The sequence below is a fragment of the Harpegnathos saltator genome, unplaced genomic scaffold, assembly GCF_003227715.2.
Source record: "Harpegnathos saltator strain DR-91 unplaced genomic scaffold, Hsal_v8.6 scaffold403, whole genome shotgun sequence".
Lineage (NCBI taxonomy): Eukaryota > Metazoa > Arthropoda > Insecta > Hymenoptera > Formicidae > Harpegnathos > Harpegnathos saltator.
In genome coordinates, this window is record NW_020230210.1 from 407,750 (window position 1) to 430,358 (window position 22,609).

At 48.4% G+C, this 22,609-nt stretch overlaps 2 protein-coding genes across 2 annotated transcripts in view; one reads left to right on the forward strand and one right to left on the reverse strand.

The window, feature by feature from the left end:
• LOC112589113 (uncharacterized) overlaps positions 1-15,191 on the forward strand; it is a 52,477-nt gene extending 37,286 nt beyond the window's left edge. Inside the window, exon 2 of the mRNA XM_025301199.1 lies at positions 14,861-15,191. Coding sequence (XP_025156984.1) covers positions 14,861-15,112 — 252 coding nt within the window. The 3' untranslated portion in view covers positions 15,113-15,191. The remainder of the gene's footprint in view (positions 1-14,860) is intronic.
• LOC105182834 (single Ig IL-1-related receptor) overlaps positions 1-22,609 on the reverse strand; it is a 196,144-nt gene that overhangs the window by 86,524 nt on the left and 87,011 nt on the right. The gene's annotated exons all lie outside the window — the stretch shown is intronic.

Sequence of the window (22,609 nt, forward strand, 5' to 3'; positions counted from 1 at the left end):
TAGACGGGGCCAACAACGCAACGCCGCTAGTCATGAATTTCGTATCCACTTGCCGGATTTCGGCGGATTTGCACGCTAATTAAGGCGGGCGCGTCCGCTCGCTCGCGCACGCTTCCATATTTAACGCGGCCGCGCATCGACTAAATGTCACCGAATTTACCGTCGCACTGGCGCGGGTTTACACGCGACGAAACACGAATCTTCCGCGAACGCGCACGCGAGGCATCCAAAATATATTAACTCTGTGTCTCTGTCCCTCTCCCTCACTCTTCGTCGGTCGTACGACGCGGCGGCAGAACGCGACGAGCTCTCCGTTATCAGCTTATAAAACGACGCCAGTGTTGTGACATCAGTCGCGAAGGTGTTAATGAAATTTTCTCACGGAATGAGAACCGTCTGATGAGGAAAAGAGCGCGGTCGAATTCCGAGCGTCGAAATGCAAATCCCGAGACGAAAAAGAATGAACATTCTTCAGATGTAACACCGACCAGAGGAAATGATCGAGGAAATGAAAGAAGAAGAAAAAATGAGAAAGAACGAAAATGAAAACAAAAAATTGATCAAGATTGATTTTAAGAAGTAAAAAATTGCTCGATGAATTAAAATGAAAAATAAAGGAAGAGAGAGAGAGAGAGAGAGATCATGCAATGGACGAGAATCACTAATGCAGATAACACGTTACGGTTAGTCGATAATTAATTAAAATGGACATTAACGGGCGGGAATTGGAGACGCGCGGATTTTTATGTCTCACCTTGCATATCTCGCAGCGAGATCACCTTCCGTCCCAGTTCCCACGGAAATTCGCGCACTAATGAGCGCGAGGACCCGACCCGAGCATCCGGCGATCTATAAAGGGACTTATCCCGCTGCCGCTCGCGAACACCCGCGCTCGCCGCGAATTAATCTCGCCTAATCGTGGGAATAAAGGAGCGCGGGAGGATGGAGGAGGAGGAGGAGGAGGAGGAGGAGGAGGAGGAGGAGGAGGAGGAGAAGAGAAAGAAGATCGAGTGTCCGGATCGGGAGACGAATCTCCTCGCCGGACCGATGGACGCCGGTGTACCCCGGGGTCGCGCGAGTCCTTCGTCCTTCGTCCCTTGGCGAAGGAGGCGACCGTCATTTGTCCGTCCGCCCGCCCGGTGGTGGCTGCGAATGGCGGAAGCGAATGAGACATCGACCCGAGATTTGGAAAAAAAGCAGAGAGAAGGGGCGAGAAAAGAGGGCGAACGCGAGGGTTATGGAATAGACAGGAGGACGATTTCCTAATTTCAGATTCTCCCGCTGCGTCAGGATGACCGCCAGAAAGGGAGCCTCGTGTCCCTCGTACCGCCCGTCTGCGTCCCTTTCCCCGATCGTCGGCGCGCCGATGGCCGCGACAATTGGATTTCTGAAATTTGCGAGCACTCAGGACACACTTGGAGCACCGATTGGATTGGAAACTTGTAAATTTCCGCGAGAGCGCCATGCGCGCGGCGGGGAGCGCGCGAGTCGCGCGTAGTCGGGATTTTTAGCGGAGTTGTAGATTCCGGACGGTATGAGCTCTTCGGTATATCTTCGCGGAGCAACGGCGTGTTACCTCGGCGATTCGCCGGTAAGGACTATTCCGAACCGGCGCTTAAAATTTGACCGCGACTTCATTGGCGGCCGGAGGAAAGTGCACGTCGTTCGTGAACTCTCGTTGTTGCGAACGGCCGCGTCGATGATTTTCGCGGAGGATGGATGACGTGAAATTTCGCGACTCCCCGACGTTTCGGTTCTCGAGATGTCTTCGAGCGAAATTCCGCTCGAAAAGCAGAGCGGCGGTAGCAGAGTCACTCGGATTCGAGAGACCTTTCGCTCGCGCAGAGTGAGTTTCCCGTCCTGAATCGGCGAGCGAATATTTTCATTTGAAAGTAGAAGTAGAGTGAATCTGTGATGTGCTTCACCGTCGGGGGAACAAATTCACTCTAATTGATTGAAACATTCACACTCGCATGGATTATAAGAACCCATTCTCTCTCTCTCTCTCTCTCTCTCTCTCTCTCTCTCTCTGTCTCGCCCATTCCTTTCTCGCACTCTGAGCTTGAATTAAACATCCGCTCTTGCGTTGCCGAATGACGGATTTTTCGCTACCGCATCGAGTGAGTTTTTTCACCTGTTTCAAGAGATTTCAATAGAGATTTCACTCCACAAGAGGAATTAGGGAGTATCCTCCGAACGCTTCAGTACGAAAAATTAAATCGCCTCGATCGATTGGCTCATCATTCTAACCTCACAGGTTAGAAAACACAGCAAAATTCTCATAAAACTACCCTTACCAAGATATTCAAGATATTCAAGATAAAGAAGCGCAACGGAATAAGACGCTGATCGAAGTACCGCAAACGCGCATCGCGCTACCCCACGAATCCCCCCCCTCCCTCTCTTTCGTCTGCGGTGTTCCCGATACGGATGCTGCAGACGGGAAATGGAAGCCGAAAGCTGATATCGCGACTGGTATATCTCAGAGGGGGATGAAGGAGGAAGAGGAAGCGGATGGTTGGAAGAGGGATGGAGGAGGAGGAGGAGGAGGAGGAGCAGGAGGAGGAGGAGAAGGAGGAGGAGGAGGAGGAGGAGGAGGAGGAGGAGGAGGAGGAGGAGGTGAAGGAGGAGGAGGCGGCGGCGGCCAAGACGACATTTGCGTATTAAGAATCCCGGGCGTATATCGATTTCCCATAAGGACTTCTCCGAAGCCGTCGGCCGACGGGCTTACTTGGAAACGCGCGGCCACGTGGCCTCGAGGAATCGATTGCTTTATTACCGAGTAGAGGAGAGCGCGCGAGAGCGTGGAGGTGTACACGCGGCGCAGGCACGAATTTATCGCGAGCTCGGCGGCGCGGCGCGAGCTGGAGGGTTGCTTACTTGCTCGCTTGGTTGGGTCGAGTTGCCTTCCCGGCGATTCCGCGAACGCGATTAGGCGGGCTCAAGTCTGCCAGCCAGCCAGCCAGCCAGCCGGTCGACCGGCCGGCCGACCGGTCGGGAAAACGCCTTTGTGAAACAGCACACTCGGGGAAAATTCGCCGAACGTGAAGCCGTAAGCCACACATCGAGCTGTCCGAAGAGACCTTCCGCAAGGCCTTCGCGCGCTGCCGTAGTGCTATCGTATGGACAGTAAAGTCGAGCAGTTCTCGAAACGATCGGAGAACTCCCGACGTGCAGATTGATGTACGAGGGAAGAGGGAAAAAAGCACGGGCGAAAAGGCGGCGGAGGGAGGGAGGGAGGGAGGGAGGCAGGGTGCAAGAATCTACGGGTGCGGGTAGTGCCGTCGTAAAAATAGAACGTAGAAACTGGACGATTCGGTTCAACGTAGCTGGAAAAATGCACCCTTTCTCGTGCTGCAATCCGTCCTACAACCGCCCTTGCGCGCTTTCTCTCCCTCTCTCTCTCTCTCTCTCCCTCTCTTTCTCTATATAGATCGCACACGAACGACGATAACAAAGTTCGCGTAGTTCGCCTACGTAATGAGGTCAAATGTTACGAAAAGGAGAGAGAAAAAGAAAGAGAGAGAGAGAGAGAGAGAGAGAGAGAGAGAGAGAGAGAAAAAGAAAGAGAGAGAGAGAGAGAGAGAGAGAGAGAGAGAGAGAGAGACTTTACACACTTATATATATTGTCGGTAGACGGTTTCGATTTTTTATCCGGTCGGTCGTATCTGGTCGAGTCCGTTACGACCATTTATCTCGCTTCGGCTTAAAGGTGCAGCTGACTCACTCGGCAACGGTGAACGGTTTGGGAAAAGGAGGAGAAAAAGAGCACACGATAGCATTATCGCTTGACAAGCGACGCCGCAATTATTAACGCGCGTTACCGCGTAAGCGACGAGCGAAGTGACGAGAAAGACAGCCTTTGGATTCTTCAACGGACGCTCCCGATATAATCAAGTGAAGAATATCTAACGCGACTAACGCGACTGACCTGGAGATTCAGGCTAAAATCGAACCTATCTTCAAGCGTTCTCGATAACCGCAATCAGCTCCTCTCTTCACCTTCAGCATCGCGAGTAATCCCGCGCGCCAAATCCCACTTCACTCGGCGACTTACGACTATATCCTCTCGATCTCGTCTCCGACGTCTATAGTTAGCGGGACACGCAATTCTCAATTCCCGGATCGGGAGGGCATCCCCCAGCGCGCAACCCGTTCCCGTTTCGCTCCGATTCCGCGCTGCGGCGATCCTCCCTTCTCGCCCCTCTGCCGCCATGCCGTTTGACCCGCGACGCGAAGCCGCGTCACACGAGACGCACACGTCGACTCTGACGCGTGTAGAAAACAGGAACTTCTTCCGGGAAATATGCCCGCGCTCTCTCGCTTAGCAGTCTTATCGGAAAAATTCAGCCGGGGAAAGCGCGCGCGCGCGCGCGCGCGAACCCGATGGCGCCGGCTGTGGTCACTGCGGCGCTGGTTCGGCGGTGGTGAACGGTTGTCCGATTAACGGGGAAGCGACATCCGGAAGAGACGGGAGGTCAACCGGGCGGACGAGCGAGCGCGGTCGCGCAATTCCGGAAATTGAAAAGGACGCAGGTTCGGGTGAAAAGAGTTCTGTTATAAGTTCGGAGTAAACGCGGACGACACGGGACATACCTAGTTATCGATATATCTCGGACATCTTCCTACCGATATAGCGCGCAGATACTCTTCCTCTCCCACCTGCCTCAGCGCCTCCTCGCTCGACCTGGATTCTCGTTTCTCGCAAAACACAAGTGACATTGTTCGTCGAGATAATTCGGTCCTCAAACTGCAGGACGAGTTCCGAACCCGAAAAAGCGACCCCCCATAATTACCAGTCGTCGAAAATGAAATTTTATCGATCAAAGTTCTCGCGGCGGACTCTTTCTTCCGGGACGACTGGCACGTATCGATCGTTCGATCCCTGGGGACGAAATTACTACCACAGTGATATAATATTATCGCGTCGTTCCGCTCAGGTAGAAATAAAATGTTCCACATCGATTGTTCGTTCAAAGCGGATGATATCTCTGCCGAGTCGCGTGAGACTCTCAGAAACTGGGTGAATCATTCGTCGAGTTCGTTTAACGAATTACAACGTAATTCTCCTTCCTCGCCTCTCTTCTCGTTCATTTTCATTTTTGCTTTTAATTTGCTGTATGATCGAAAAATAAAAAGAATACGATAATTCAAAAAATTTCCTATATCGCAAAAAAGATTTAATTAAATAAATTAAATTTTACTCTCGATTAAATCGATTAATTTTTATTTAATTAAAAATTTAATGAAACTAAATATACGAAAAATTCATTGGAATTAAATAGAATTTATTGAGATTCAATGAGACATAAAATATTAAACATTTTTAATTTCTGAAATTATGAGATTATATATCCCCCCGTGTGTGTTAACTCGAGTCAAAAAAATTAATGAGTTTTTTCACCCGGATGACTTTTAAAAATAAAAGAATTTCTAATTTCATAATGCGCTCTCTCTCTGTATTTATCTTGATACTTTTCTTCATGCACATGTCTACGTTCTTGGAAGCTGCTAATTCTACAAGGGTCGTGGACGATCTGATGCACCTATCCACCTATCTACGTGTTTATCTACCTATCCACTTACCTACCTACCCATCTATATACCTATTTCTCTCTATTTCTCTCGCCGATTCCTTTCCGCGAAATCCCCCCAGAAAAGAAGTCGACTTGGAGCTCGTTGCGGGAGAGACGCGGTAGCTCTCCCGGTGAGCCAACCTGTGTGTGTGTGTGTGTGTGTGTGTGTGCGTGCCGGTCTTCTTGAATGCCAGGGCGTGGGCGTGCGCGCATCTCTATTTGGATAACTACGCTCCGCTTAGCTCGGAGCCAAGTCTGACGCGCGAGTCTTTCCGGGAAACTTTGCGCTTCGCCTTGACATCTATTCGGGGCTTCGGAGAAATTTCGAGCGGAAAATCGATCTCGCGACACACATGCTCATATTGTGCATGCATGTGACACGCGGCGCTGAGCCTTGACCGGGTGCACCACGTTCGGCTCCATTCGGAAGAATGGTGAACGTACGAGGGAGAGGAGGGGAAAAGCAAGGGTAGAGCAAACGGAAAACAAATGGAGAATAAACGCTGAACGTATGGGGAGGGGGGGGGAGGGAGAGGGCGGAGGGGAAGCAAACGGATGACGAGTAAATGAAAACAAAATAAATGGAGCGTAAGCGAAAAGCAAATGGGAAACGAGCGAGGGAAACAAATGGGGTGCTGGCTGGGGACAGACTGCGGACAAATGTAGAACGAACGAGAGATGAATGAGGAGTGCGAATGAAAAGTGCATCAAGTACGGGGCGGGTGCAAAATGCAAGGCAGAAGGAGCGACAAGTGGCGGGCAAGCGGAGAATACGCGCGGAGCGAGCGGAAGAACGGAAAATAAACTGCGAGACGCAGGCAGAAGACAGAGAGAACAAGTGAAGCATCGGTGCGGGAACAATATGGCGAACAAACGGAGGACAACAGTCGAGAGAGAGAGAGAGAGAGAGCAATCGCGTCCTATCACGTCGTGCGAGACAAAAGTCGAAGTGGGTATTCAGCGTCAAGGAGCGAGCATAAAAGGACTCACGTAAGAAAGACAGAGAGAGAGAGAGAGAGAGAGAGAGAGAGAGAGAGAGAGAGAGAGAGAGAGAGAGAGAGAATAAAACGCAATTACGGGTCTCCGCGAAGACGAGGAAGAATCCCAAGTGGCCGCGACTGAGAAAACCCGCGAATTCGCGAATTCCGCGTATCCTCGAACCGCAAAGGGCGGCGAGACGCACATAGCACCAGCACCAGCACCGAGGACCAATCAAAATTCGAGTTGCCGTTACGGAAGTTCGACGCGAATTCAATTTCCACGACGAGAGGCCAATTTATTTAACCACTGGCCGCCTCCCCCTTATCCGATCCGAAATTGGCCTATGGCCTCTGTTCTGCCTCCCCCCCCTCCTCCTTCGCCGCGAACCGCTTTCCTCGAAGCCCAAAACTCCCCCGGTTCTTTCTTGTGCCGTGATATACTAATTTGATCCTTCGTCCTGCCTCCTCCGCGGCTCCAATTACTTTCGTTCGGATGTGCCCTTTAAATTTGCGGGATATTAAGGGGAGAAGATGGGAGAGCGGGTGGTGGGAAAAAAATTCCCATCGCGTCATTATCTTGATCCGGCGAGGAAATTTATCCTCCCTCTTTCTCGCGCCCTTTCCCCCCGCCCCATTATCGTTACCCTCTGGTCGCGGCCAGAATACGACGACGACGACGACGACGGTGCCCCTCCGCCTAGTCCTCGGGGCTCATAATCATTCGGGATATTGTTGCATCGGCGTGTCTTGCGGCCAACTCGCCAATTATCTCACGCGAGACGAGCTCGCGTTACAAAAGTCGACCCGCCGCGGGATAATGCGCCGGCGATATTTCGTAATTCGCATCTCATCGTTAACTGCTAACTGCTGCTCACGGCGGGCTGAATCCCGCACGTGCGGATTGATAAGTAACAAGATACAGCATTAACGGGCCGCTTTAATACTGATGAAATGTTTTATCGATTATCCCTCGCGTTGCTTCTGTCACCGTTATTTTAATATATTTATCGCTGCAACAATGTTATTATCGTAATTCATTCTCATTCAACGGTTGTTACGTAAATGTCGCACACTCGCGTATCACGGAGAATATGAGCGCCAGTCTATTTCTCTCTCTCTCTCTCTCTCTCCCCTCTCACCTCCCCTCTCTCCCTCTCTATCTCTCATATCCGATATGCAGCGAAATATCGATATTAATAATAACATAAAATCCGCCAATGTAAATATTTATCGGGCGGCGACAGGGCCGTAAAAGTCACTTCATTTTACAACCGCTGCTGCAATGAAAGGGGATTTTATTTTTGCAAAAGACGGCAAGTACGATTTCAACGGGAGTCTCCCCTCTCCCCCTCCTCTTTCTCGCTCTCACGTTTCTATCTACTCGGTATAATTAATATAAAACCGAAAAAATCAAGCGGACCTTCGCTGAATAAAAACGAGCGTTGAAATATAGTCGGAGAAATAGAGGTGGTACAATTACAATGAGAGACGAGCGCGGCTCGTTTTTATCGCTCGATGCGCCAGTAACAAAGAACGAAGAGTGCACTCGGTACTATTGGTTAAAGTAGCGGTTCTCAAATTTCCAACTTTGACTCTGAAATCCGATAGATTCTCTCGCTTTTTCTTCACCGCTTAACCCCCCGAGCTCGAATTCGAGCTCGAACTCGACGGCAAAGCAATGAGCAATTCGGGGCAAAAAGTTCCTAACAATCTCGGAAAAATGTCACGAACTTCCTCCGACTAACCTTCACACAGTTATCGCAAGGGCATCGTTGCGAGGGTCGGTAATCGAATAAATGTCCGATTTTTAAATCAACTGAAAGCTCTCCGGTTCTTTTTCCAATTAACTCAATAATTTACTTTAAATTTTGATAAGTATATTAAAACTGCTAAAAATTATGCAGAGATAAATTGAAATGAATTTTTATGCCCGTAGAATTTTTTTGTGCGAGAATTAAAAATCTCAGAACGACTCCCCTCACCCCCCCAACGACTGTCTCCAATTTCTTCTCTTTTCCCTCGGACACTACACTCGTTGAAAATTCTCTCCAAGTTGCTCGGATTGAGAACCCGCGGATTAAAAGATCAGCTCAGACCGCCAACGGAACAATTCGATCGACGAGTCGTTCCGAAAGATACCGGCCAATCGTCATCGTTCTCCGATGTTATTTACCGAGACATCGTCCGACGATGGAACGGACGATTAAAATAATAAAATCTCCCACTCTCTCTCTCTCTCTCTCTCTCTCTTGAATAAAATGCGAAATCGATCGAGTCTCATCGAGCGCGATGGTCGTCCGCAGTCCGCCGTGCGTCTGATAAGATTGTTCTATTTCTTCTATCTCTTATTGTCGCGGCCCGAGAGCGCCTTCATCATCATCGTCGCGGATCGCGTACGCCGGTAATTGCTTGCCAATCGCGGAGAAAAATTGCCGACATCTCGATTCGCTTCGATTTTGTCTCTCTTCCTCCTCACCTCTCTCCTTACCGTCCTGATAAGCGCTCGAATCATCGTCGGGACGCCGTTAGCAGTGTGAAATTACAATTTCACGAGCAGTTTGTCGAGAAGTAAACGCGTTATAAACAAACAATGACAGACAATGTAAATACATAAATATATTATGAGTTTCAAATCAACGTGTGAAACTCGAAAGAAATTAAAAGAAAACAATATTTGCGCCTTTCTTCGAGGGATTCAGAATTTCTGGCGATTTGGTAGGTCAAGAATTCTTTCAGGATGCGTCAAGTCTCATTTCTCGCGCGTCACGATTCAGGTTTGGTCATTTCGCGGGAAAATTCGAAATCTCCAAGTACACACACTCGCGCGATATTCTCGCGCTGAGACCGCCGGCGACGAACGAGTGCGCTTCTTCGATTTCCTTGGAATTTACCTCGCATCGCGTTTCTCGCCGGCGCGGCGCGGCGACGTAACGCGAAGGGGTTAAGGTCGCGACCGACGTGCCGTGGCGGTTCGACCCACCGGCGATTGACGCGTGTGAGAGAGATGTGCGCGGAAACGTCTAGTCTATTTGCGTATAGTGTTTCAGGGGAAAAAAAGGGAATAGAAATCGAAGGTGGAAAAAACGGCCAACTTCGCGTTCGTTCGTTCGTTCGTTCGTTCGTTCGTTCATACATTCATTCGCCGGTTCCGATCGATCGCGCGTTCGCGCGCTCGACATGCTGTCGATGGACTTCCCAGAACACACGCGGCTGCGGTTGCAGTTGCACTTGCAATTGCAATTGCGGCGGCGATGGCTCGCGATGCCATCGTGTCGCGTTCACGAGCAATTCGCACCTGGACTTCCAGGTACACGTGGTCATAAGCGCCTCAACGTCCACCGCGTCGCGAACACTCTTCGTATCGCGCTCGTCGCCATGTGATAAAAAAAGAAAAGAAACGATAAAGCGGTCGTGATAAAAAAGGAAGAAAAATAATTTTTAACGATGAGCGGCGGCGGCGACGGCGGTTTCTGCGTTCGCGATCAACAGCCAGCGTGAACAGCCGATCAACGAATCTCAAGACGAACGCTCGAGGGGTAAAAACTGATTCAGCTTGCAAGAGGCCCCCTCCCCGCCCTCCTCCTCGCGAATCCGAACGCGGGGTTTACATCAAATGTACGGTGAACCGCGAGATCTCGCACATATCTCGTTTGATATTATTTTCGTGGATACGCTTCGGAAAAGTCTCCCTCTCTTTTTTCGATCTTTCCTTCGTTTCCTGCTTCGTCTTTTTATCGTGGCTCCAAGCGGAACGATATATCGCACACAGCCGACGAATTCGCGCATTCCGCTCGGCCGGAGATCGCTTAAAACTGTTGTACGGTAAAATCCGAAGAAAGTTCCGCGGTTAGCAACTCGCGCTTGTCACCGGAGAAAAGTTACACACGGTTCAAGCGGAGGCTTCTCTCTGTGACTCCCTCTCGCTCTCGCTCGCCCTCTCTATCTTTCATTCGTTCTCTTCTCAGTCGTTGCCTTTTTTCCAGTCGATTCCGTGAAGAGAAAAGTGGAAGATTAGCCCGCAGGTCGCTGCTGCGCTTCGAGATCGATTCGCGGTATGTAACTAAAGGCCGTTGTCTCACCTCCCTCCTCCTTCACCACACCGTCCTTTCACCCACTCCCTTGCCCCCTCACCGCCCTTCATCCGCTACATTCCTTTCTGGAGGTGCAACGATGCACTCTCTTGCGCGTTTCTCGCCGGTCGAAAGTGCGACTTCGCGCGGCCGGAAAACTCAACGCGTCTCTCGCCCGGGAAAAATTCCGCGCGCGGAGAGAAAAACGTGCAGAATTATGGTTATTCCCCCTCTCGCGAGGGGCGACTCCCCACTATATCCACTAGTTGTTTCAACATATACACTAGAAAAAATGTATTGTTGCGTGAAGCAAAATTTTGTTGTAACAACAAAATAATTTGGTTAAAATATGCCCGACAAAACTGTTTAGTCCCTGTAAACAAATATTCTTGTTTGATTACGGTTTGTTCGTGTAACGTAATACTTTTGTTAAAGCAACCAAGAAGCTTTAACTATATGAATTTTGTTAAAAATACTATAATTTTTTCTTAATATATAAAATCCAAATTTTAGTGCAGAGAAAGACAAAATAGAGTATCCATTGGGTATTATTTTAGTTTATGTAAAATAATATTTCGTTATTATGTAATTTTTATGGATAAAATAACTAAAATGCTTAATTTTTACACATGAAGTCTAAGAACAAAATCATTTGGTCCAAAGAGAACAAAGCAGAAAAATATATTTGGTTGAGACGACTGAATATTTTGTTATATAAAACAAGATATCTGGTTGCTGGTATCAAAAAATGCCTCAATTAAACAGTTTTGTTAGAGATGCTAAATCGTTTTTCCTAGTGTAGTGTAATTATTTTAAACAAAGAGAGATCTCACGGGGCTCTCGTGATAAACAACCGGGCGAGAATAATAAGAGCTATTCACGTTAATTCACTTTTTATCCAGTTATTTTAGCAGTGTCAATTATTTGAAGAAAAAGATAATAATAATAATAATAACAATAACAATAATAGGCAGGTGAAATTAACACCAGTGACACCACGCAGCGGCGGTGCAGCTGCTTCCTGGAAAAATGATTTTCCCCGACCGTAATTAGTTCGCTGTGCAATTACAGCCGCACAAATAGCAAGCGCTTTCTTCTCAGCGCACGTCCGCGTGTACGCCGCGGCGGCGTTCTCGCGGATGATCGATTCATCGCGCTGGGCTTTCCCGGGTGAGTTCGCCGAAGCGATAGCCACGTCGTCGTCGGCGACTTATGTTTCGTGCGACCGTTGAATTCGTCAATAGCGAGTCTCGGAAGAGCGAGCGAGAGAAAAGAAAGAAGAGCGAAAGAAACGCGCGGAATTCCGGAAAGAAGGGCAGCGCGCGCGCGCGCGCGCGCGTGATTAAAGAGCGCCCGCCCGAGAGGGGGAGCTTTAATGACATCTACTTAGTAATTATGCGAACGCTCATTAGCGAGTATATATAAAAAAGCTCCGCGTCCTGGCGGTGTCGGCCGCCGCCAAGGTGTCCTGTTCGCGAGTCCGCTCGGGGTATCAGGACGAGGCGCCCGGGGCGTCGAGCATTGTCATCGATCCGCCGTTATCCGGTATCGCGATTGGAATAATCGACTGACGCCAACCGTGACACGGAAGTCGGTCGACACGGACGTCGCCGGACACTCGACACCGCCGACAAATCCGCGAGCGATACTACGCAATCGCGTAGTAAATTAGCAGGGAGGCGACTTAGCGATCCGAGAAATGCGCCAACTCTCGCCAGCACTCGTCGCGATAAGTTTCGTGAGGAAATGCTTACTCCTGCTGCGAATGCTCGTTCCGATGGTTCTCATAAGATGGCAAGTTTTCATCGCTCTTACGAAGCTATGTACATTTTTCTTTCTCTTTCTCATAAAACACAACCACGTTGTAAAATAGTTGCTTAAATAGAGCTAAATAAGATTTGCTCGAAAGAAAGGATCGCGAGGATACCGACGACCGAATCCTTTCGCTCGTCTCGCTCGTTCTTTTTCTTCTCTCTCCCGTCCCCCTTGCCCGCGCACCTACTAACCTTCTCCCCGCCCCCCGCCAACGGCCACCGCGGAATCGACGAACCGCGACACGCAATTTTCCCGGCTTCACGCCCGTCGCGGAAACCGCGGTGGAACGGAATTTCCGGTCGCGCAAGAAGCCCCGCGCAAACACCGCCATTAAACGCGCGCCACGCAAAAACCCGCGACTTGCCTCCCCCCTCCTCTCTTTCTCTCCCTCTTCTTCGACCCCCTTCACGACTCGAGCCCCCTCATCAGCCCCCTCGAGAGGCGGATTTGCACGCTCGACCGGCCGGTTGCGAGATCACGCGCGGAGGAAGACAGCGACTCAGAACGCGAGAACGAAAAAGAGAGGGAGACCGAGGAAGGGGAGAAAGGAGAGTAAGGGGAGAGAGAACAGGTGCGATCCTTTCGCGATGGGAAAACGAGATCGCGAGAGATTACGTGGCGGCGACGGCGACGGTCACGTTGCGGCACGAGAAAAAAGAGACGGCGGCGGCGGCGGCGGGCGAAGGGAAGAAGGGCGAGAGGGAGGGTAAGTTGCGCGCGGCGTGGACGGAAAAGTGACGTCGCTAATTGGAGCGCAAAGCCGACCCCGTAATTGCGTGCGCTTCGCTTTGTTCTCACGTGAGAAACTCGCGGGTACATCTTGCTGCGCCGCTCTCTGACAAGACGGCGGGACAAGAGGATGATGAAGAAGAGGAGGAGAAGGAGGAGGAGGAGGAGGAGGAGGAGAAAAAAGTTCGCGAGATTCGAATGGAGGAGAGACGATTTTTGAGCTATCGGATTTCTCGAGTTTAGGACGGTGATGTTGTTAGAACCGCTTGGCATTTCTGCCAAAAAAGGACACATCGACAATCGCGCGTGAATTCCGATGGCTCTTCTGCTCGAGGAAGCTTCGCGATGGTGCGTTCTTTAACGTCCTGTATGCATAGCGCATACGCGCGAAATCAGACATGTTTCGTGTTTCATTCGTTTAACTCGACAGTCGTTAAACCGCGACGGAGAGGCGACTCCGGTTTATCCGGAAGCTGACGGGAGCGGTCGGAAAGTGTTTCAATGAAAATCTCCATTGCGCACCGCCCCGGAACAGAAGGACGTGTACGTCCTAGTCTAGTTGTCCTGGTTTTCCCTGCCTTCCTTCTGCTTTCCCGAGCTATCCCGAGAGCCGAGCAAGAATTTCACCGCGAAAGGACAAACGATTATTCTTGGCGTCCGCTGCGTAGAAAAAAGCAGCACGAACAAGAAGAGAGGAGTGGCAAAGGGAGGGAGGAGGACTGAGAGGGAGGAAGCTCTTTCCTTAGATAAACGATCGCTCTTTAGTCCTCGGCGCGATAAAGGCAAACGTCGCGGAAAATTCTTCCGAGATGGCCGGAGGACTTCGATCGTCAAGGTCAACGACGAATGCGTCGAGCGGTAAGGTCAATGCTTACTGGAGAAATAGATGCGAAAGTAGGAAATAGATGTGCAAGAAAAAATTGATTTTGAATAGCAGCAGCTGAATCTCTCAGCAGTTGATACGAACTTAGCTGAAATCGCTTCGTCGTCGTGAGAGCTGACAAGTAAACCTCGGCGAACGTCAGACGCCGATTTGTTTCCAATTTTCTATAGTTATTTTTTATGTCAAAATATAGAGAAATCTGTTATCATTTTTAGCTTAAATTAATCTTTCAATTTTTTTCGAAATTTCCGAAGTTTTCTGTCCGTTCTTGTTTCGTTCATTTCTTCATTTATTCATTTTTTTATCAAATTTTTACGTTAAAATGAGCTTTTTTAAAATTTGCTGGATAGTGAGCCCAACGTCGAATGTAGCGTAAAACTGAACACTTTTTCAACAATGACGTCGGCCATGTTAGATCCGTCATTTCGAATTTTACAAAATGGTTCTGATTCATAATCGGCGACATGTGTGTGCAAGTTTCAACAAATCGGATATATATATGTTTATGAAATATTGTTTTAAATATGTATAAAATATTGTACTTGTGCAAAACTTCAGAAATTTCGAAAAAAATTGAAAAAATTAATTTAAGCTGAAAATGATAACAGATTTCTTCATATTTGGACATAAAAAATAACTACAAAAAATTGGAAACAAATCGGCGTCTGACGTTCCTCGAGGTTTATTTGTGAGAGCAAGCTGCATTCACTGCGAAGCGACAACACACTTATCGGTGAAAAAATATTTAAATAAAATTAACTTTAAGATCTACTCTAGCGACATGTGAGTGATTGGTATTTGTTGCAGGTTGAAATTAAAAGCGCACGCTGGCGCGAGCAACACACGGCGCGTCTCAGCTGCCTCTTACTGATCCTTCCCCGGCACCGGGACATCAGGAACATCGAACCGAGCATCGGAATATTTCGAGCGCGGCTCGAGTCGTCGAACATGGCGGCCGCCGCGGACGATAGAATATCGTACATATCCGGAAGCAACATACATATGTACGGCCAGGAAGGATTATGCAGAGATGGAGGTCTTTTGTCCGCGTGGAAATAAGCGTGATGGTCCGCGACTCGCTTCCGATCGGAATCAGCTCGGGGTATCCTTCTGTCGGACGGACGATCCTTCGGCAAGAAAAGCCGAGGCGAGACGTGAGCCCGTCTCTCTCGAGTCGCGAAGATTTCGCCATCTGATTTCCAGGCCCTCCCCCCGCTTTTCCGGTGCGCGAGGATCAGGAAAACGGTGGCAGGGCAGGGGGCGGATGGAGGAGCGGCACAACGGAAATCTTCTTCTTCTTCTTCTTCTTTTAGCCGGGTGTAGTGAAGGTGAAGAATGGCGAGCTGGGCGAGAGAGGCTTTCGGGCTTAAAGCTACGCTCCTCGATGGACGGACGCGAAGGATCCGGTAACGTGCGAGGGGCGAGCAGCGATCTGAGGATCTTCGGCCCGCCGGCTGTCGGAAGGATACGGAAGGATTCGCGCGACCGAATGTTTAAGTGGCCGGGATCCGAGAAGCAGCAACCGAGTGGGTGCTCAAAAACGCGGCGGTCCGGTCCTACGAGAATTCGAGAAGCCGAGAAGGACCCGAAGATTCCGGAGATTTACGGAGATCCCCGCGGAAATTAGTTACTCCGGATTTATTTCGGAAACTCCGGTCCTCGGGAAATTGGATTTTGCGGCCGGTTCGAGTCTCTCACTTTAAGAATTCTCATTCCTAACCGTTTCGTTATTCAATCTTGAGTTTTGCACCTACGTTCTTTAATAAAGGCTCTATAATTACAACATCTCCCACTTCTCTCTCTCCCCCAATATATGTCTCACTCAAAGTTACCCAGGACGAATGAAAATGTGAAGAAGAAAGCAAAGATGCAAACAACGCCGCTCAAAGCCACAAGAATGGCTGTCTAGTTCAAACTTTGGGCGAATTTTCAATTCGCACGAGTCACTGTTTCAATTAATCAAAGTGAATTGATAGTGGAGTCCATTGAGATCCACTCTTCAACCTCGAGTGAAAATATTCGCTCAATAATTCAGAGTGGAAAACAATGAGAGCGAAAGATTGTTATGCTTTTCGAGAGGAATTCTAACCGAAAAAAAAAAAAAAAAATTGAAAAATAATACAATGATGTTAATAGAATTTCGTATTAATAATAATTTCAACGACGACAGATTCCCTTTATCCATCACGATTATCTTAAGGATTATAGTAACTATAACTATATATTATATACCGGTCACTGTATACACACGCAACTTCCGCTTGCAAATTTTTCCCAAGAGTATTTAACAATCGCCGCGCCGCGGCGCACTCGCTCGCAGAACAACTCGCGGCGAGAATCCTCGAACGCTCGATGGTATCTTTCGATTATCGTCCTCTTCAATCAGCCCGCCGACCAGAGTTTAAAGTATCACGCGTTGTTACCGACCCGCGCGAAAGGAAAAGAGGTCAAAGTTTGTTGAGCGCCGCTATTAATCGGCGTCGCGTCTGAAAGCCGAGGCGAGGAAAAGCGCCTTTTCGCGTCACGCAAACTCCGCCGTCTGATTTTTCCGCGGCGGCGTCCATTTTTCCAGCAGATGGATCGGCAGGCGGGGCTGGCAAAAGGGGAGAAGAGTGGGCGAAGGCGAAAGAAGAAGAAGAAGAAGAAGAAGAGAGAGAGAGAGAGAGAGAGGAGGGGGAGACAGAGGAGAACGGAAATCCTTCTTTTAGCTCGGTGCACGAGCGGTGAAGAATGACGGTGAGCTTTAGAGCTTAAAGCCGCGTTCCTCCGGACGCTTCTGCCGCCACGTCCAAAGCGAGATGGCGAACGCCGGAGGAAGAAGCGAGGGGCGAGGAGGACGGGAATATCCTTTCGGATCCTTTTAAGGTGCACACGGACACATGCGCGCTTATGAGCTACTGACGCACGTGAGGCTGCGAGATATTCGAAGCTTTGAGCTTCGAGCTTATTCATCCGCGATAAGTTTCGTTTGAAAATTATACAAGCTATTCATCCCGCTCTCTCGCTCTCTCTCTCTCTCTCTCTCTCTCGCTCCCGGTCTCTCTCGGTTTGCATCCGCGCCCATTATCGCGTCAACATTTAACCCTGTGTTGGCCTATGGCAGTGTTTGTTGCGAAATCCCACCGCAAATATTTATCTAAATTATCTGGATATTTTTTTGCAAGCAGCTAGTTTAGCCAGATATTTTTCGTCCTGACTTATCGATCCTTCACGGTTCCCGGTAAAAAAGTTTCAAGCACGATATGATATTTCGGGCAATTCTTCATTTCTTTTTCTCTTTCGTCTAAAAAATGTAAGGGAATTTAAAAGTGGAAGAGAGAACCAGCGGCTTAACGGTCAAGTTCTAGCGGATCCTTCGAGTACTTGCGACCGAATATATGTTCGCCGAAAATACTCGGGGGATCGATCGTTCCTGATGCTCAGGCGGCACTATCGAAAATGCGGCACGTTCCTTGCGATTTATATTTCACGGGTGCGAATGCAGCGACAAAAGTCGTGCTCGCCGAGCAAGTTAAGCGCATTAAGCGCGTTAAGCTTTAACAACAGGATCCAAGAAACCGAATATAGCGAGAAGTGATTCTGACGGTTAAACGTCTTCCTGCTTCTCCTGAGGTTTACGATATATCGTAGCTTTTAGAGACGCTTTTAGAGAGTCGTACAGGTTGCTCATAAATAATTTGCATCTCGGTCTCTCCGGACGACGCACAATTCAGATTTTATTCGCCTCTCGCCGAAATGACCGCTGACCCAAGATGGTGGCGCATGTAATTCGATGACGTAACGCGACCCACGAGGCGCTTCTCCTTTTAGTCAGCCCTGCACCTCCATTATCTTCGGATCAAAATATCACCGGATTGCATTTACGTGTGGCAAGTCAACGTCAATTCTACACATCCATCATGGGGCCAAAACGATATAATCACATCATCATGGTTCGTCGCTAAATTTGATGACCTCGTGACATTATTATTCTGCATTGATAATCGCGGGAAAATGATACTCGAGACTCGGGTGCAAGTAATCAGTTTATGTCTCAATTTGGTATATTCCCTCGAATTTTTATCACCGACGGAAACATGGAATATTCAAAGTTTTCGAAAAGTCGAGAGATCCGAGAACGAAATTAAATCCCAAACTCTAATCAGAGTCAACGAGCGTCTCGAATCTAAAGGGATCGGAAATCCTGACTTTTTATGTCAACCAACCAACGATCTTCGTCTCAATAATCGATATCCTACATGAAAAGACTGTCGGTGACGACAATCAAACGCGTCATCTACAAACACCGAACTCTGCCGAAGGCAGAGACACGCGGCTCTCACGAGAGAGCCCGCCGAGGCCGAGAGGAGATTCCAAAGTGAAAATCACAAAGCCCGTATTCGCCGTGCTCGAACGATCCGCCGTAATAAGTGCTCGGAGACACCTCGCGAAACTTCCGGTCCGATCTACAAAAGGATCGCGACATATAAGCACGGTTGAGAACAGAGACGATGTTGCATGCGCGCGCGCGCGCGCGCGAATATCGCGATCCCGAGTCGCGCGAGCGAAACACGCTCCGCCGCGCCGTGGGGGCTCTAATACGCGAATTTAGCAACCCCCTAAACAAGGGCGCAGATTCATAACCTCGGCGTGTAAGCCCGCATAAATGCGTTTCCCTGCTTCTAGCATATTGCCCGCAAAGTAAGGCCGATTAAATCACCGCGGGCGTATTGCGCAACGCATTAAACGCGCCCGGAAGACCGGCAAGAGGGAGGGGAGCGGCGGGGGTAAATACAGCGGGAGCCAAGCGAGGCGAGGAAGAGGAGGGTGAGAAAGTTTTTCTCAATTTCATGTAGCTGCGGCTCGGGTTAATCCGTTTTTGCCCACGAAAGAAGCTCGAGGCAAACACAAATGAATCATCGCTTCCGCCGCGTTGGATCGCACTGCGAGATTCGGCTTTGATATCCGACAGAGATAGCTGATTCGATTAATGTCGCGTAACGTCGCGGACGCGCGGTTTCCGGAGAGAAACGCGAAGGCGCGCGTGGCGCATGCGGTGCGCCGTTCGTAGAACGCTCGAGCGACGAAGAGAATCGCAATGGGCGATCGGCGGGAAATTGAAAAGAAAAACTCGGTGAAGCAGGTGCAGTGAGAAAAACTGTAAATGATGCACGAAAGAGGACAAAATAAATCCATGGTTTCAGGAAGATTAAATATACGTTCTTCGCGAGGATGTTTGATACAACTTTCGCGAGATGTGAGATGATACGATCGCAAATTATTGTGAGATATTAAAGAGGAAGTTTAAAGAGAGAAATTAGAGGAGTTCAAGCAGAGTCGGCAAATCGAACACTTTCCTGCAGAAAATTTTATAAATTTTAACTGTAGTAAGATCATTCTCGATGACTGACTTTAATTGCATTTAATATCTCGCAACAATTTGATGACATCAACTCACGCGAAAAAAATTGTAACAAGCATTCCTGGAGAATGTATATTTCATTTTTCTCAAAGCATGAATTTATTTTGTCCTCTTTTATGTATCATTAAGTGCAAATAATTGTCAATGATGGCATACAACTCCAGGTACGGCATCTGTAATAATCTTCTCTTTCAGTGAAGTAAAAAAAAAAGTTATTATTATTGATTAAAGTAATGTTATTATTATTATTATCGTTTTTCTTTTCGTTATTATCAGGTTCAATTCTTCTCAAATGAAACGTACCTCGTCTCTCATAAGTTTCCCGATAGGAGGATCGCCCGTATCCGACAGAATCCTGCGGACAAGTATATAGTCGACAATTGCGGAGCAATTGCGTGCAGTGTTCAGCCACATGTTCAGAAGCGAGATCCTGCGGGGCTTTCAAGGGTCGCTGCTTTTTTCCACCGGCTAAGGACCGCATTCCTCGTGTGCACGAAACGCGGAGGAGCCCCTAACGATCCATCGGTGGATCATTCGACGTTATCGCGCGGCTTTTGCTAATTGCGCGCTGCCCGGATACAAGCGGCGGGACATCCCCAAAAGGACCACGAAGAAAGGATCCGACCCGAGAAAGGATAAATCGGCGGTAGGATGTACAAATCGCGTTTGCCCGATAACCGATCCGGTTCGCCTCGGAGAAACTCCCCCCTATTTATTACGGTTGCTGCCGAGCAAATTGTTTCTTCGGCGGATTGCTTGTTTCGGGGCGTGCAATCTACTTTTTAGCCTCACAAAGTGGCCCGACGGCATCCTGTGCATCGCGACAAAGAAATATACAATCCAACAGGCGCATTTTTTATCGAGGCGAACTGTAATAATACCGGTGTTTCGCAACTCCCGCGGGTAATTTCCCGAAAGTGGAGCACATTTAATTGCGATTAAGCATGACCGGAAATAAAATACGAACTTTCCGCGCAAGAGAAGCAAAATACCGGTTTCATACCGGGAAAATTGCGCGAGCACATACTTTACACAATTAAAAATATGTACAATGGAATAAGATGAATATAATAGAAAGGTGCAACGAATTTATATCAAACACACGAAGGAAAATACAAAAGAAAAATTCACGATTTCAAGGCTGGAGAGGAGAAACCAAGAAGCGTCCAAGTCCTCGAGCGATTTCTCGAGCGATAATTACTCATTCAATTCGAGATTAACCTCTATCTCGTTACACCTTCGCGAGAATTAAATAATGCCAAATTACATCTTGCGGAAGTCCTCCGAAGATTATCGGAGATAAGCCCCCCCCTTCGCCCCCTCTCCCCCGAGTTGTGATCGAGTTTCTCAAGTGTTTCGTTCGGGCAACACATTAACACGCACCCCTCCGCTTTTAACACCCGCTATATCGTAGCGTCCGCGGCCCTCCTCTTTCATCCCTCCCCCCTTCCACCCTTCCGCCCCCTCTCCCTATATCCGTCGTTTATCCGAATATTCGCTTCTCAAGAGTAATGGCCGTTCTGTTTTAATATCGCTGGAACGAAACGCGTCGTAACAATCGCGTAAATATTGAATCATGGACGCGCCATTTGTCACCAATCCGCCGTATTATTTTCGCGTGTGTACACACGGGGCGTTCATCGCCGCGCCATAAATCACGAGAATCGCCGCTAAATGATATTCGTCCCGCCATTGTTTATCCGCGCGCGCGCGCGCGCGTTCGACTCGTCGAAATGTAACGGTGGCTTGCATAAATATGGAAATACTGTAACATTGAACCGCAGCGCACCGTCCACGCGTCGTTTCTTCATAATGTATTCCGCATCGCGTTGCGTTGCGCCGTGCGGCGCGCTGCACGCCAGCGATCCACGTCGCACGTTTGTATTTGTTCATTGATAATTTATCGGTAGTTCGTTATTAGCGACGCGGCGGCACCTCTTTCTCCTCCTCCTCCTCCTCTTTGCCTCCCTCGATAATTCTCTGCCTTTTCTCTCGTTCTTCTCTCTATTTTCGGTATTTCGTAATTCGCGTATGTATATGTACACCGCCCGTTCAAACGTCGTTATTTTCGGTCGTTTTCGGATTTGCAATTGCGGAGAGCTTCGTTAAACATCGGAATCGAAAAACCTTGGAATTGTGTCGGCGGGTTTTTCCCGCTCGCGGAAAACACGCCACCGTGGTTATTCGCCGAGATATCTGCGCGACTTGTTCGCGTGAGCGCCGTTGATTTTTATCTTTCGTCGTTTTTAAATGCACGTTTGCGGAACTTTGGTGAATTTCAAAGTGCCGAAACCTTGAAATTGTTGAGCTTTCGAGTTTACAAGTTCCCGGCGGGTCGAACGCTTCTGTGATTTTCGGAACGTCGACCACCTTTAAGCGCGTCGAAACTACGGAGACTTTGTGCTTTTGGAATTTTCAAACTTTGAACTTTCGAGACTCCCCCGCGAGATTGCGGACTTCAGGGCCGTTAGATAAAGTCGCAGTTTTTTTTAGAGCTTCGAATCTGCGGAATCTCGAGACTTTGAAACTTTAAAACTTTTTATTCTTCGTATTTCAGTACTAGAGCTTCATATTTGAATAAAGAGCGCGCCTGGACGATATGAATATGTCAAGTCGAAATTTTACTTCTACATTAATCCTGCAAATCCTGTCGAATTTGAGGGATCAATAAAGAACCTTGAAATATAATATTGTACAGATTACTGCCTAGTTATAAAAAAAATCGCAACTTATTGTCTTTTTTCCATAAAGGAGCTCGAAAAACGAAGCGCTCCTTCATGCATTATTTATAACCCGGGTATTTAATATTCGACGATAAGGTATAGATAGGTAAAAGAGAAGCAACATGCTTTTATTTTCATAAACTTTTTGCTTTTTCTGCCGACGTTGAAAATCTCCGCGAGATTAGTTGCACTTGAAAGAGCTGATAAAGATAAAAAGCCATAAAGATAAAGATAACAATTGTGCGTCCAATAATGCTGTTCGCCAATGAAAGCTTCAACATGGATTTGGTACAATGACGACGAGATATGAAACAAATGAAAAGAAATCTCTGGCGAATCGCAGACAAGACTGAAAATCACGGAGCATTGTTAGATGTAGAAATCAGCAGTTTCATGATATATATTAAATTCTAAGGCCGGTATTCATAGTTG